The 14,230-nt window shown below is 52.3% G+C and overlaps 1 protein-coding gene across 1 annotated transcript in view; it reads right to left on the bottom strand.

Annotated features, from left to right (window-relative positions):
• Positions 1 to 9,069, bottom strand: part of RAB43 (RAB43, member RAS oncogene family) — a 33,076-nt gene extending 24,007 nt beyond the window's left edge. The window contains exon 1 of the mRNA XM_025922663.2: positions 8,723 to 9,069. Within this exon, the coding sequence (XP_025778448.1) occupies positions 8,723 to 8,926 (204 nt within the window). The 5' untranslated portion in view covers positions 8,927 to 9,069. The remainder of the gene's footprint in view (positions 1 to 8,722) is intronic.
• Positions 9,070 to 14,230: the final 5,161 nt, after the last annotated feature.

Genomic DNA, 14,230 nt, shown 5'->3' with positions numbered 1-14,230 from the left:
ACCCAGGGTGGAGGCCAACGCAGGGCTTGAACTCACGACCCTGAGATCAATACCTGAGCTGAAATCAAGAGTCAGAGGCTGAACTGACAGAGCCACCCAGGCACCCCAATAAAGATTCTTTTTTTAAAGGAACTTGGTAGAACGCTACTTTAGACAAGCTAGCCCAGTAAGGCCAACTCATGTAAAGCAAAATAACAATCTGTTGATGTTTACACACATGTGCACACACGCAGAGCAAACTGCCCCCAAAGCATCTTAATAGCCACGGCCTTTCATCCACTACCACGCTCCTGCTCAGAGGCAGGGGAAACCCTGACTGGTAAAAAGAAGAATCTAGTGGGAATTCTACAGCTTGGAGTCCTTTTAATACTCAATGAGTTTTTCATGTTAGGCTTGAAAGTACCAACTGTGTGACCATTTTGCATCAAATTAGCCCAACTTTGCCAATTAAATTTTAAGAGATCAGGCTTTGTTTTTTGTTTTTTTAACTTTTTTTAGTGTTTATTTATTTTTGAGAGAGAGACAGAGTACAAGTGGGGGGTGGGGGGAGAGAGAGAGAGAGAGAGAGAGAGAGAGGGAGGGAGGGAGGGAGACACAGAATCTGAAGCAGGCTCCAGGCTCCGTACTGTCAGCACAGAGCCCGATGCAGGACTTGAACTCACGAACTGCGAGATCATGACCTGAGCCGAAGTCGGACACTTAACCGACTGAGCCACCAAGGTATCCCAAGAGATCAGGCCTTTTAGCAAACTAGTCTATAAAACTTTCCCCATCAACTTGTGCTGTGGCGGTACTATTTCTCAAAAGTCATAAAATCAAACAAAACAAAACATGGAGTTCCCCGTAAGGTCTCCTGCTCCCATCAGCCATTTAACTCGCCTCCCTGGCCAGGAGCCCTTCAGCTGATGCATGAACCCCACTCTTCAAGCAGAGCCCCACCGTCACCCTTTCCCGCTTAGAAGGCTCTCCCTTCCCCCTCCTTCTCTACCCTTCCCTCCCTCTCACTACTTGCTTGTTCATTCAGTCAGCACATATCAAGGGCTTATTCTGGGGAAAATAACCCAAAGAAAACCCTAGAGTCAGAGTGCACACAGAGGTATTTAATTTACCTTGTGTTTTCAATAATAAAATAGACTCTTTTCTATGTATTTCAAAGAATGTTCATGTATTTTATAAAATTGATCTTTTTCTATGTAATTCATCTATCCCGTAAACATGGCAGATATGCACAATTCAGAGCTAGCGAACTGAAGTTTATACTGACGGCTTTGATCCACTTTTTCATCACGAAATCACCTACTGTTTGTGTATCCATTAGAGAGTTAAAACCCAAGAATAAAAAAACAAGTTAAATAAATTTTAAAAAATCAAAGTTTTTCATTAGAAAATGTAAACGGAATATTTTTAATTTTAAAAACTATTGGATTTTTACCCTTCTCAGACATGAAAATGGCAGGAGTGGGGATTACCTGGCTTGAAATTATAAGAAAAATTTTTTTCAGTGAAATGGTCCAACATCCTCACCATCAGCTACTGTAACCCACTAACCATCAGCTGTGTGCCTCTCACATCAAGATGCACAGCATCCCCGGGGCACCTGGGTGGCTCAGTTGGCTAAGCGTCTGATTCTTGATTTCGACTCCGCTCAAGATCCCACAATTTGTGGGATAGAGCCCTACATCGGGCTCGGGATTCTCTCTCTCTGCCTCTCCCCCGCTCATGTGCACGTGCTCTCTCTCAAAATAAATAAACTTAAAAAAAAAAAAGGATGAATGGCATCCCTTCAAAAAGCAGTTGCCTCAAGACGGGACACACTCCAATGACCTGTCACTGCCCAACACACACTGCAGTTGCCATCAGGGCACTTGGGCAAGCCCCCTGGCCTGCAGTACACCAGATTTGCGATTTTATAGTCAGACCTCGTTTTGGACCGAAGAACTGCTTAACACTATGGCAGGTGTTCAAATACATCCCTGAAAGTCCTGCCAAAAGTAAGAGCTGCAGGGTGCCTGGGTGGCTCAGTCGGTTAAGCGTCCCACTCTTTGATTTTGGCTCAGGCCATGATCTCATGGTTCATGAGTTTGAGCCCCACATCAGGCTCTGTGCTGGCAGTGAGGAGCCTGGGATTCTCTCTCTCTCTCTCTCTCTCTCTCAAAATAAATAAATAAACTTAAAAAAAAAAAGATCTGTACATTCTGAAGAATTTGAATAAGGATCATCGCAGCTGGTTAAACATCTGGGAAATACGTGTACAATTTTTCAAGGAGACTCTTTTGAAAGGCGCAGCACCCGTGGACACATCAGGTTCTGGGGTTGCTATTTTTTACAAATCAGGCACATCGCTCCTTAGTCACGCTCCAAATTTGGGATGGTGTCACCTCAAACGTTGACGAATAGGTGAGAAAACTTCTAAGAACCGCCGATGCTCACACACCTCATCTCGGGTTAAATTCGCCTCTTTCCAATCTGGGAAACAGAGGCTTACGAGGCACAGTAGAGCAAGTCAGATCAGAGAAGTTCATGTGTGTCGTGGTGTATATACAGGAGCTGCTAATGAGAAATGGTCTTCACTTACTAATCCCTCCCAGCGGGCTGGAGGGATCCTCTCACAGTCCTTGCTTGGGTTCTGTCGCTATGTGTTCAACAGGACAGCATTTTGTAAGCCATTCTAGAAGATGGGCTTTTTCTTTTGTTCGTACCAGCCAAATGCACCACTTCACCCAATTCATCTGAATTAACAAGGATTTGTGTAACAAGCACCTGGCATCAGGATGCTGCTTTGGTACTGCTAATCAAAACACACAAAGAGTGTGAAATGCAAGTGATATATGACAGCCCAGATATTGAACTCATTCCTCCCCAACCTTTCTGCGTGTGTGTGGTGTTGGTGCGGATACTACCGGGCGGGGGGCAGGGGAGGGCATGGCCAACAGTGAGCAGAAGCACCAGGAGCCAGAAGGCTCAGTTCTGTTCAGATCTGTCACCCGCAGGCCTCCATGTCCTGCTCTGTAAGATGAGGGTCTCTCTCACAGGGTGGCCACGGGGAAACCCCATATGGGTAGGTAAGACAAGGATCCTTCCTGCATTCACTGACAGGGTAACAGATCAGTGAAATGACTTGTGTAAGGTCCGCTGCGCACCCAAGCTTCCTGACTCGCCACATCACTCGCTCTCTCTCTCTCTCCCAGGTGATTTCCATACCAACATCAGCACCCATTTACTGATGATCTGCAGTGGGCCAGGTCCCTAAAGCGAAGGGGTTTGCAGGGTTTGAGGGTGAAGCTGGTAAGAGGAGGTGACATCACACGCCTAAAGGGCTACGTGGCAAAGCCAAGATTTTAAGGTGGTAAATCTTAGGGAGCAGCGTGGGTCTGCTCCTGGAGCTCGTTCCACGGTCTTTCCGCTACACGTGCTGCCTCAGGAGGGTCAGAAACCTCAGGAGGCAAGGTTTATTTTGCAACAGGGATAGCTGTCATTGGCATCAAGAACAGATTTCCTCGGACAACCAGCACGACCCAGTACTTCTTTCTTATCTAACAGTCCTTTTGCTATTTCTGATCAAAACTGAAAAAGTCCAACCAATATGATCCAAGTAGGAAAAGCACCTGATCTGAACCACAAAATCCCGATTGGAAGGACCGAGGATGCAAACTTTAAAAGAAGGCAATGCCTATTTCCCTGCCCCTGCCCCCTCTTTTGAAAGTGCCAGGCTACAAAAACAAAGATTACTTGTAGGGCCCGGGGAAGCTTGAGAGCCAAGGCCCAAGGTCCTGAAATCTGGAGGCCCAGGCCCAAGGGCATAAACTTTACCTCTGTGAAGGAGAGATCTGGCAACCTCCCCAACAAGGGGAGAGTGAACCCGACAGAGAGCTGAATAAAGGGGGTACAATTCGACAAGGCTAACCTCTGTGTGTGGACTTGAGGCCTGTGTCCCCAGCGATCTGCAAAACGAGTTTACATAACAGGCCTTTGTATTGTCCCAGATAAGAGAGAGTAGAGGAGCGGTCAGAATGTTTTAAGGATTTAGAACCGGCTGAGATTTCCTGGGGGACAGTGAGGTGGGCGGGGCGGGGAGTGAGGGGTGGAGGAGGGGCGAGTTAAGAAATCACCTGTCTGCTCTGAGGAGGAAAAATGGTAACAACAGCAATAATAATGTAAGTCCTTATATTTGCAATTCCTTGATTTTATCCGCAACGCCACTTTCAGGATAGACCAGAAATGAGTAACACTGGTTGTCTCTTCTCAGAGGGCACCGCGGAGTTGGGGGTCAAAGGGAGATTTTTTTTTTTTTAACTGTATGCCCTTTTATGTCTTCAAAATTTTGAAATTCTGGACCACGTGGATGGATCATCCATTCAAAAATATGTAAGGGGAATTTTTACACTATTTTAAGTACGTCCATAGTTTTCCAACAGCCCTAAGAAGCAGGCAAAGATCATTAGTCCCAACTCAAAAATGAGGAAGCAAGCCATGGGCTCCAAGAAGGGAAAAGGAATTCGCCACGGTTGTGCCAGAGCTGGATGGAAGATTCAGACCTTCAGACTCCTAAGCCAGTGCTCTCTTTCAGAGACTGCACGGTGTGCAAGATGGCGCCCCCCAGGTTCACTCTTGAAGTTCAACCTGCATACCCAGAGCCTCAGGAATCCCCATGAGGTTGGACACAGGAACCTGTCACCCCATAAGGTGCCTTCCTAACCAGCACAGCAGGCTATGTGGGCTGTTCAAGCCTGGCTAGATGTTCTGTTAGTGGACAAACATGCTGGAACTCACTGAGGCTTCAACCCTTATTCCTGAAAAATCTATGAAATGCCCAAGTCCACATTCTTGTCTCAAAGTGCGGTGGCTGCAACTGCATTTTTACTAGATTCATTAACTTGCAGACTCTGAGGGTCATTATTATGAACTCAGAGGGACTCAGATGGGGGGCGGGCGGGGGAGGCAGGGAGGTGTTGAGTATGAAAACAAGCACTAGGCTTGGGACCCAGGCAGACCCTGGGCTCAAGTCCTGGTTTTGCCACCGACTTGTGTGTAGCCTTGGACACGCTGGTCACTTCATTTATTTTGGCCTCAGCTTCCCCTCTATTAATAAAAATCAATGCACAAACATGTACTGCACATCATGTGTCTTAACAATGTGCTAGGGACTCATAGGCCCATAAGGCAGACTAGATCCCTGCGCTTTCAAGGAGCTGATACACATCGTACAGGAGGGGACCAACAAACGAGGTAATTTCAAGTCCTAATAAGTGCTATGAACTTATACTGTAATGGGAGAGAGGGTCTAGAAGGTCAGGGAAGGCCTCTCTCTGAAGAGAAGGCATTTGCAGTGGGAGCCAAATAATGAAGCAGCAGGGGGATATAGGAACACGGTGTGATAGGCAGGGGGACAGATACAAAGACCCCAAGGCAGAAAGGGCTAGCGAGGCTAGACAGCAGCAAGTGAGGGACAGAGGGAGGGACATGAAATCAGCCCAGGTAGACGGGGGCCCACCTCCTCAGGTAAGGAGTCTGGATGTTATTGTGGTTGCAACAGGAAGTGACTATAGAAATAAGGAAGTTTGATTAGATCTGTGACATTTCAAACAGTTTTTAGCAGAACTTTTCCGTCAAATAGAAACAAGTGGACCCTCAATACAGAAGTGGATAAAAGGACTATTACTCTGGCTGGGTGAGAAGCCAGCGAGAAGCCCCTCGGCCTTCCCCCTTCACCCCTGCAGCAGTACCCCACCCCACCCGCCCTGCCTAGCACTGGTGTTCAGAGGGGCTGGAAAAACACCGGTGATCTATCTCTGGGTTGTTGGAGCTCACACCAGGTAAACAAAAGCCTGTGGCACATGGAGAGGAGGTTTGGGAGATCATGTTGGATGCTTGTTGGAACCCCAACAGCCCCTGGAAAGGTTTTAAACTAAATCCCTGATACGGACACACTTTCTGCAGGAACAATAACAATAAAATCTGGCTCACCAAAGGTTCCAGTTAAAATCACACTGCTGAAACTATAGGGACAGAAAACAGATCGGTGATTGCCAGGGGCTGGGGTGAAGGGAGGACACTGACACAAAGGGACACAAGGGAACTTTCTGGGTCGCTGGAAGTATTCTATTTTGTGATTGTGGGGGTGATTATGGGACTGTATACGTTTGTCAAAATTCACAGAACAGCACACCTAAAATGGGAAATGTTTAAGGAGCATAAATTAAACTTTAATAAACCTGGTGGGTTTTTTGAGGGGGGGGGGGAAGACACCTCTGACGTGTTTTATGGATGAGGAAACAGACTCAGAAAGCAAAAGTGACTTGCTCCTTCTGAGTCAGTGGAACCCCAAAAGTCCCCCACCCACTGCTGCTCACAGTTTTTTGTGTTTTTTTTGCTCGGTTTTAATTCAAAGCCTCTTTAGCATCCTGGGCCTCAGGTTTCTCTGACTACAAAATGAAGAGATAAATAATTGCCAAAGACTTTCCCACTCCCAACAATCAGATTCTAAGAAGCAGTCTGGTGTAAGGGGAAAGACCTCAGTGCTGTGGAGACCGAAACAGTGCAAGAAAATTCCCACTGCTACCATTACCTGCTGTGTGCCCTGGGGCAAGCCTGTCCTATGCCAGACAGGGTTAATAAGGACACATCTGTAGGGGTGCCTGGGTGGCTCAGGCAGTCAAGCATCTGACTCTTGATTTTGGCTCAGGTCAGGATATCACAGCCGTGAGATGGAACCCCACGTCAGGCTCTGCGTTAACAGCGCAAAGCCTGCTTGAGATTCTCTCTCCCTCTCTCGCTGCCCCCTCCCCCTCTCAAAATAAATAAACATTAAACACACACACACACACAGCTGTAAAACAGCTGGCACACAACAGACTCTCAAGAAGGGCAGCCGTCGTAACTACCGAGGGGTTTTACCATCCCCATACTGTTCTGAATGCGGAGGTGACCATAAGGAAAAGAAATCACAAACTGCCCGCGCTGCATTGCATAACCTGTGCCCGGGTACACAGTACACCCTGGGCTCCACCGGGGCACAGGCTGTTATCACACCAGGTAAACAGGAACACCCTGCCCCCTCCTTGACCACCGTCAGCACCCAGTCACCACAAACACTTGGGTGCAGGAGAAGGCCGACAGCTCACAGGAACACCACGGCTATTTATGCCTATATTTTAGGCACTCCGCTTTCCCTGTGGCTGCTGGCATCATCACAGGGCACAGACTCATCCAGAGACACACCCCACCCATCCTACAGCCCTTTCCCTCACCATCTGCTCCAAAGGGGTGGTCCCAAATAATGACTCAAAGCTGCCTGCACACGCTGCTCCTTTTTTCTGCTCTCCGAAAGAAACCAAAACACACAGAAACCGAAAAGACTGTTTAAAAACAACAACCACACACAAACAAACAACAAACGCTTCAGGTAGGGAGTTTCTGCTTCCTCTGGCACATCCATTCTAGGGGCACTGCGGTCATGTAAAGTTTGTTGGCTTACTTTTTCTCCACGGAGAGACAGGAGGTAGGCAACACCCACAAATTATCCCAATTCTGCAGAAACAAAGAGCGAAGTACCCTGGCAAAAGGCAAACATGAGCAGGGCTCCAGCAGCCCAGGGACGCAAAGCACCAGAGCATCAGGCCTCAAGGGACTTCAGTACTCTGGCTCATCTTCTAGAAAACACAGAGATAACAGGAGAAAACACTTGCCCTGTGCCGCCCCTGCCCGGTGCTCTTAAGAGCCGTCCTGGAGATCATGTGAATTCAAAACCATGAAAGAATGGAAAAGATTTCTGCACAGCTCAGTTAAGTAAAGTTACTGGGCAAAAACAATGCTCTGTCCTGGCCACGATCTCCTAACTCTATTAGGGAGAGCTGGCACCCAGGTTAAGAAAACTCTGATTCATTAATCACAAATATTATTTATCAAACCACCGCCAGGACATTGTGGCAACTACATCCTGCTGTTTCTATTTAGAGCCATTGCCAAAGTTTGGTCCTCTCCCCCACCTTCCGGTATCTGTGAACTTTTCAGTTTCTATCAAACTCCAGATGGGGGAGGGGACCCAGTGCTGGCCCTAGTCGAGTAAAGTTCCACCACCAGGTCCACAAAGAGACTGCAGGGAGGCGTGGCCAGGCCGGAAATTCTGACAAAAAGTTTTGGCCCTCCGGTCCTAGAAGCAACTACTTCCTGATCCTTTCTAGTCGTGGAGGGAGGGGGGAAGGGGTAGTTTTCTGGCCGGGTTCTCCCAGCCCGGGGCCGAGCTAGGGCCTTCGATCGCGGTGGGGAAGGGTCAGGCCAACCATGGGCCCTTCTATACCCCGCACTCCGAGGCGCTCTGCTGCCTTCCACCGGCGAAGTTATTTTGGAGCAAAGTGCCCCCAGGGTGTGAGCTCGGGAGGGCAGGGACTCCTCCCCCACACTATCCCCAAACACACACACCCACACCCGCACACACACACCCCAAGGCCGGCGCTCTGAGGACTGAACCTGACCTAGACCCTAAGGCCCAGGCCTGCTACTACAGGAGGAAGGGTAAGGGGAAATGAAAGGGGTTTGTCAGAACCTCAGAACAATCCGGGGCGCTCGCTGCGGTCTGGGGTTGAACCAGCCCCTGCCCCCGCTGGGGGAGCGCGCCTTCCGGGGTCCCTGGTCGACCCCCAGTGCCCGTCGTTGCCCCGGCCGCGCCGCAGTCAGAGAAGGCCAAACCACCCCCCGCGCGGCGACCCCAGGCCGGGCCTCCCACCTTGACCCGCTTGCCCTGGACCTCCAGCGTCTTCATGGTGAAGTCGACGCCGATGGTGCTGCCTTGACGCTCGGAGAAGGCGCCCGTCTTGAAGCGCTGCACCACGCACGTCTTGCCCACGCTCGCGTCGCCCACCAGCACCAGCTTGAACAGGAAATCGTACTGCTCGTCCGGGTCCCCCTGGCCCGGGCCCGGCCCCGCCATGGCCGCGCGGGAGCCGAAGGGCCGGCGCTCCGGACGCTGGGGGCAGCCCGGGCTCACGGAAGCTACCGACCGCCAGGCGACGTGGAACCACCGCAACACCTGAAGAAGGGGCGCCGCCGACTGCCGGCCCCAACCCGGGCCCGCCCCGGCCCCGCCCCTCCGCCCTTCCGCCCCGCCCCCGGCCGGGCCGGAGCCCACCGGCCTAGGCTCCGCCCGGGACTCGCCCGGTCCCTCCTCCGCAAAGCTCGCGGCCGGCCCTCTGCTAGCTCCCGGCCAGTCCGGCCCTCAGGTCCGGCCTCAGCCCTGCCGCGGCCAGGCTCCGCCCCCCGCACGGCCCCGGCCCGACTCTAGCCTCAGCACATCGGGCCCCCCCCTCCCCACTCCAACCTCAGCACTTTGCAGGAGAGACTCCGCCCTCAGCCACACCCCCGATTAGACTCCGCTCTCAGCCCCGCCCCGGCCAGACTCCGCCCGCAGCGCCGTTCTTGGCCGCGCCCCCAGCCAGACTCCGTCCCCAGCATCGCTGTCGGCCCCGCCCCCAACCCGACTGCGCGCTCGCCGCGGCCCTAGGCGGGTGGACGAACCCCCCTCAGCACCGCCCCTAAGCCTTCCCACAACCTCACTCCGCCCGCAGCACCGCCCCCAGCACTCGCCACGCCCCCTGCCGTCCCGCTGGTCAGCCCGCTCGCATAAGCAGTCAGGAACAGGCTCCAGGCCACGGTAGGATCTTTGGGCCTGACCCAGCCAAAAAGAACCAAACACTTGGCCTGAGCAGAGGAGGTTTGTGGGGAGCTCTATGGAAGGGCAGATCAGCTCCTGTCAAGATGGTCCATAAACCAGGGGTCCTTGGAGAAATGGAACCCAAATGTCCATAAGAAGCTTAAAATAGATCAAATGGGACCTATCCCCCCAAAGGGCTTCCCGACCACCAAGATGGGAGGGAACTGAGAACACTCTTGCCCTCCAATTGTACTTAGTTCAATAAATTTGGTTAATGCCTACCATGGTTCAGGTACTGTTCTAGGGCCTTTGTTCCTATCAGTGCACAAAGCAGACAAAAATCCATACCCTCCCCAGTAGAAAAGGAAAGAGGGCTTTTCCATGGCTTAAGGAGACCACAGAGGGCAAGTCCACCAGGGCCAGTACCTTGAGGATCCCTGACCAGCTTTACTGTCCAAGTGGGGAAGAGACTGGATGAGGAGGCAAAGGCAGACCCATGGAGATGGTGGAGGAGCAATTTGTTCTGGAACAGTGTGAACTCTACTCCCATGGTAAATACCCAACAGTGCCAGACAGGAACCCCCAAAGTGCCATGGAAAAGCAATTCTGGGAGCCCAGCTTTATTACATCAGACTGGAGTGGCAGGAAATAGCCTCCATCCTGAGGTGGAAGGAGACAGAAGGATATGGGATGGAGGGCTTCCACATGCTGGGGTTGGCTCTGGGAAACTGGGGCATGTCAAAGCTTAGAACTCTAGAAAATAACATCTGCTCCAGCCCAGAGTGGCTACTCACAGCCACTGGTGGAGACAGGGAAGGGAAAGGTGAGCCCAGGAGCTGGATTGAGCCAAGGCTTAGCTGCTGGAAGCACCGGGAGAGGAAGGAAGAATGTCAACAGTTGCAGGGTGGGGTGGACGAGTGGCCGATGAACTGAACTGGCCTTTTCATTTGCCTTGCCTGGAATTGGTTTGGGGTGGGGTGGGGGCATGTTGGTCTTGCTATGGATTTTGCCAGAAGGCCCAGCCACCACTTGCTTTGGTGGGGTGATGGAAAGGTTCTAAAACTAGACTGTTGCGATGAGGGCTGCATGACTCAGGAAATGTATTAAAGTCCTTAAACTACACTTACCATGGGTGGGGAAGATGGTGTGTTAAGTTACACCTCAATAAAGCTGTTTAAAAAATATCCGCATTTCCTCTTTTTTGGTGGGAAGTTTCTAAGTAGCCCGGTGCCATTTTATCTGAAGTTGAATTATGCACATTTGAAGCAGAGCAGAGCAATTCAAATTTAGAAATGTTTTATGATGTCTCACTTAATGCCCCAAATGTGAAATGATGCACATCCCAAATTTTAAAAAATAGGTCAAGAATTTAACATTCTTACAGCTGGGGTGGGGGGGCAGGGGGAATGCTGAGTTTTAACTATGCCGTTGCCACATGGGGGGCACCAGCCTGGCTGACATGCTGAAGCATGCACTGTAACCCCCACACAGCGTGGATCAGAACTCCTCCCAGTGGTTAGAGAGACAAATGCCATCTTCCCTCTTCCTTAGTTCCTCCCTCCGTTCCTTTTTCATCTTTATCTTTCTTTCCACTGTCACCTTTGGTAAAATATACAGCCTCTAACAACACCATCTTGAGTTTTACTTGTCAGTGCCCAGGCTAGTGCTAAAAATGTGTCCCCAACATAGACGAAGGCGAGAAAACACCACAAAGAAGACCAGACACCAACCGTGATACCCTGCGTTAGTAAAGAGTGCTTGGTGCACATTATTAGAATATAACGGAGCAGCAAGGACTGGGAAGGCTCCCTCGCAGGGGCAGCCCTCAACCCACCTGGTGGCCAAAAAAATGGCAGCCATCCCACTCTTTCCCCCCCTCCCCAAACCCCAAAACGTTATAAACACTGGTCAAATGACCCCCAGGCCTCCCTTGCTTCCGTTGATGGTACCCATTTCACGCTTGAGGCTTTGCCTAGAAATAAGGGAGCAATTGGCTCTCAGCACCCCTATGCCAACCTCTACCAACTCCATGCTGCCCTCCCACCCCCTCTGCTACCCCCACACCCGGCTCAGTGCCCCACCCAGCACTGCCCTGGCTTTCTCCCCTGCCAGCTTCTAGTCCCCACAGTCCCCCACCACCAAATGGGCTTGCTGGAAGGGCTCTTATGAGGTCACTTCCCCTGCTCAAACGTCAGTGATGAGCCCAGACCCTCTGGAACACCCACACCTTCAAGGTCCACCCCTCCATAATCATCTGTTCCCCTGCCAGGAAGCCCCTCCCCTGTTTCCCAGACCCTCCAACCTTCCAGTTTTCACAGAATCCTCCAGGGTCCTGCTGGAAGGACTGGTGGGATCAGCCTTGAGCTCACCACTCCTCACCATGCTTAGGCGGAAACCCAGGCTCTGAAGCTTGCAAAAAATACCCTGTGCAGGAACTCTGCCCTGCTCAGTCCTGCAGGAGACCTTCCCGCCACATTTTTATTTTCAGGGGGAGGTGGGGAGAAATGAAGGAGACGGACGTGATGTGAAAATGGCTGAAGGGGCAGGCTGCTGCCACAAATCTCCCAGGGGGCCTGTCTCTGCTCATTAGTTAAGTGGTGCCTGCCCAGTGAGGGAAGTGAGGGAAGGTCTGATGTACCCAGATGGGTTCCCGCTGTCACCACTTCGCAGTTCCTGTGAGCAGAGGATGACACACCCCTACTCCATCCTCTCTTGGGGCTTTGGGAGGAGGACAGTAGTAGAGGATGGGGTGGGGGTGGGAACAGGGCAGTCTGTGCAGCATCAAAACCAGCACCTTTGCTTCTCTGTGACAGGCCTGGCCCTCTCATAGCAGCCCAAGGTATCCAGGGCCAGAGGAGAAAGATTTTAATCTCCTCCTTGTTTATAAATTGCTCAAGAGCAGGAGCACAAGGGTCAGGGGGCAGAGTGCAGGGAGGTGGGGGGGTGATGCAGGAAAAGGAGGGCGGTCTGAGGCCTGGGTGGGGCTGGTGTGTCGAATCTTAAAGCAAAACAAGAGGAATATTGACATTTTGCTCAGGAAAACCAGGAATAAGCAAAGGGGAAGGAGGTCTATGGAAATGTACCCATGCAAAATCGCCTCTCTGGAAATGTTGGGCAGAGCCAAAGCCAAACCATGAAACAGATTTTGTCAACAAAATCAAGGTTCCTGAGACTGGTTCCTTTGCCTCTGAGCAATGAACTGGGCCAAGGGAATCACATCCCCACCATTGGTCACACATGCCAAGCCAGTTCCTCTGCTGTTACAGGCCTAGAGTGGGAGACATGCACAGATCTTCCCCCTTGGGCCCCCTGGCAGACAAGTAGCCAGAGCCTTCAGGATAGGAAGAAATCTGGGGTTGGGTCCGTCTCAGCCAGTAACACCTGTGCTACGTGCTTCTCTACCCAGCCTCAGTTTCCTCAGACGTGGGACATGAATTCCTGTCCTGCCTGCATCCTGGGAAGCCACCAGGACATCCCAGCTGGGAGGGACTTTGGAAACTGAAGGACAGGAACAGCGACACCTGTTTCTGACTCTGTCCCAGAGGTTCGAAACCTGTGAATTCCACGGACTGAATGATGGAGGTGGGCCTGGAGCCCTGGGCGTTCCAGAGGGGCCACACCGCAGTCTCTTCTGTGACCTTTTCCAGTGAGAGATACCTGTTGTTTGAATTCCCTCGTGTCCTTGAATGCAGGGCGGCCCCAAGCCCGCATGTGGCCCTTGGAAGAAAAACCCCTAACTGGGTGGTCTGAGCCGGGCCACCACGTGGCCCCCAGAGGCTGTGCTGAGGGCCCTCTCTTGACTCTGCCCGCACCATGGGACTGCCAGACCCTGGGACAACGTCTTGGGCTTGAAAACAGGGAGAGTGAGGCCAGGGGCCTAGAGGGACTCACTCAAAGTCCCCAGTAAGTTGGCTCCTGAGCCCCTGTCCCGGACCAGGCTGGGGCTGGGTCCTAGGTCCCAGAGCGGAGTCTGGTCCCGGCTGCCCCCCACCGGAGGCCCCAAAACCCCAACCCCGACCACACATTCAGCCAGGGGCTCAGCTGAGGAGGGACCGCGCCACCTTTCCTTTGGGGAAGCCAGGACGCAGGGTGCCCTCACCCGAGTCACATCCCCTCTCCTCGTCCTCTGTCCCTTTCCCCACACGGCCCCTCCCCACCCCAGCCAGTCTCTGCCCAGCCTCTGCCTGGCCTGGCTCCTGCCTCCCGTCTCCACACCCAGCTCCACACACCTTCCTAAAGCAGGCCACGCACTGACCGACCGGGTCTCCCCCTTGCTTGGTCCTGACACTCACTCCCAGCTACTCCTAGGAGCCCTCCGGAGCATGGGGAACCCCCTCCCACACACACAGTCTCAGAGACGGCTGTCCCCTGTTGCTGCCGTCGGTTCCCCGCCCCGGAAAGAAAAGATCCAGCCCGGATGGCAGGCTGGGCTCCCACTGGCGCCTCCTGGACATCCGTGGTGTGCCTTCACTCGGGCCAGGCCGGGGGTGTGGCGAGAATGGCTCTGCCTGCCCACCTCGGGCCCTGGACGGAGCCCGGACCGTCCCAGCCCTCCCCCACGTGGGCTGTGTGCTTCGGGACTCT

Source organism: Puma concolor, chromosome A2, assembly GCF_028749965.1.
Source record: "Puma concolor isolate L17-30 chromosome A2, mPumCon1.1.hap2, whole genome shotgun sequence".
Classification (NCBI taxonomy): Eukaryota; Metazoa; Chordata; class Mammalia; order Carnivora; family Felidae; genus Puma; species Puma concolor.
Note: the sequence above shows the minus strand (reverse complement) of the source record. Positions and strands in the feature narration are given on the sequence as shown.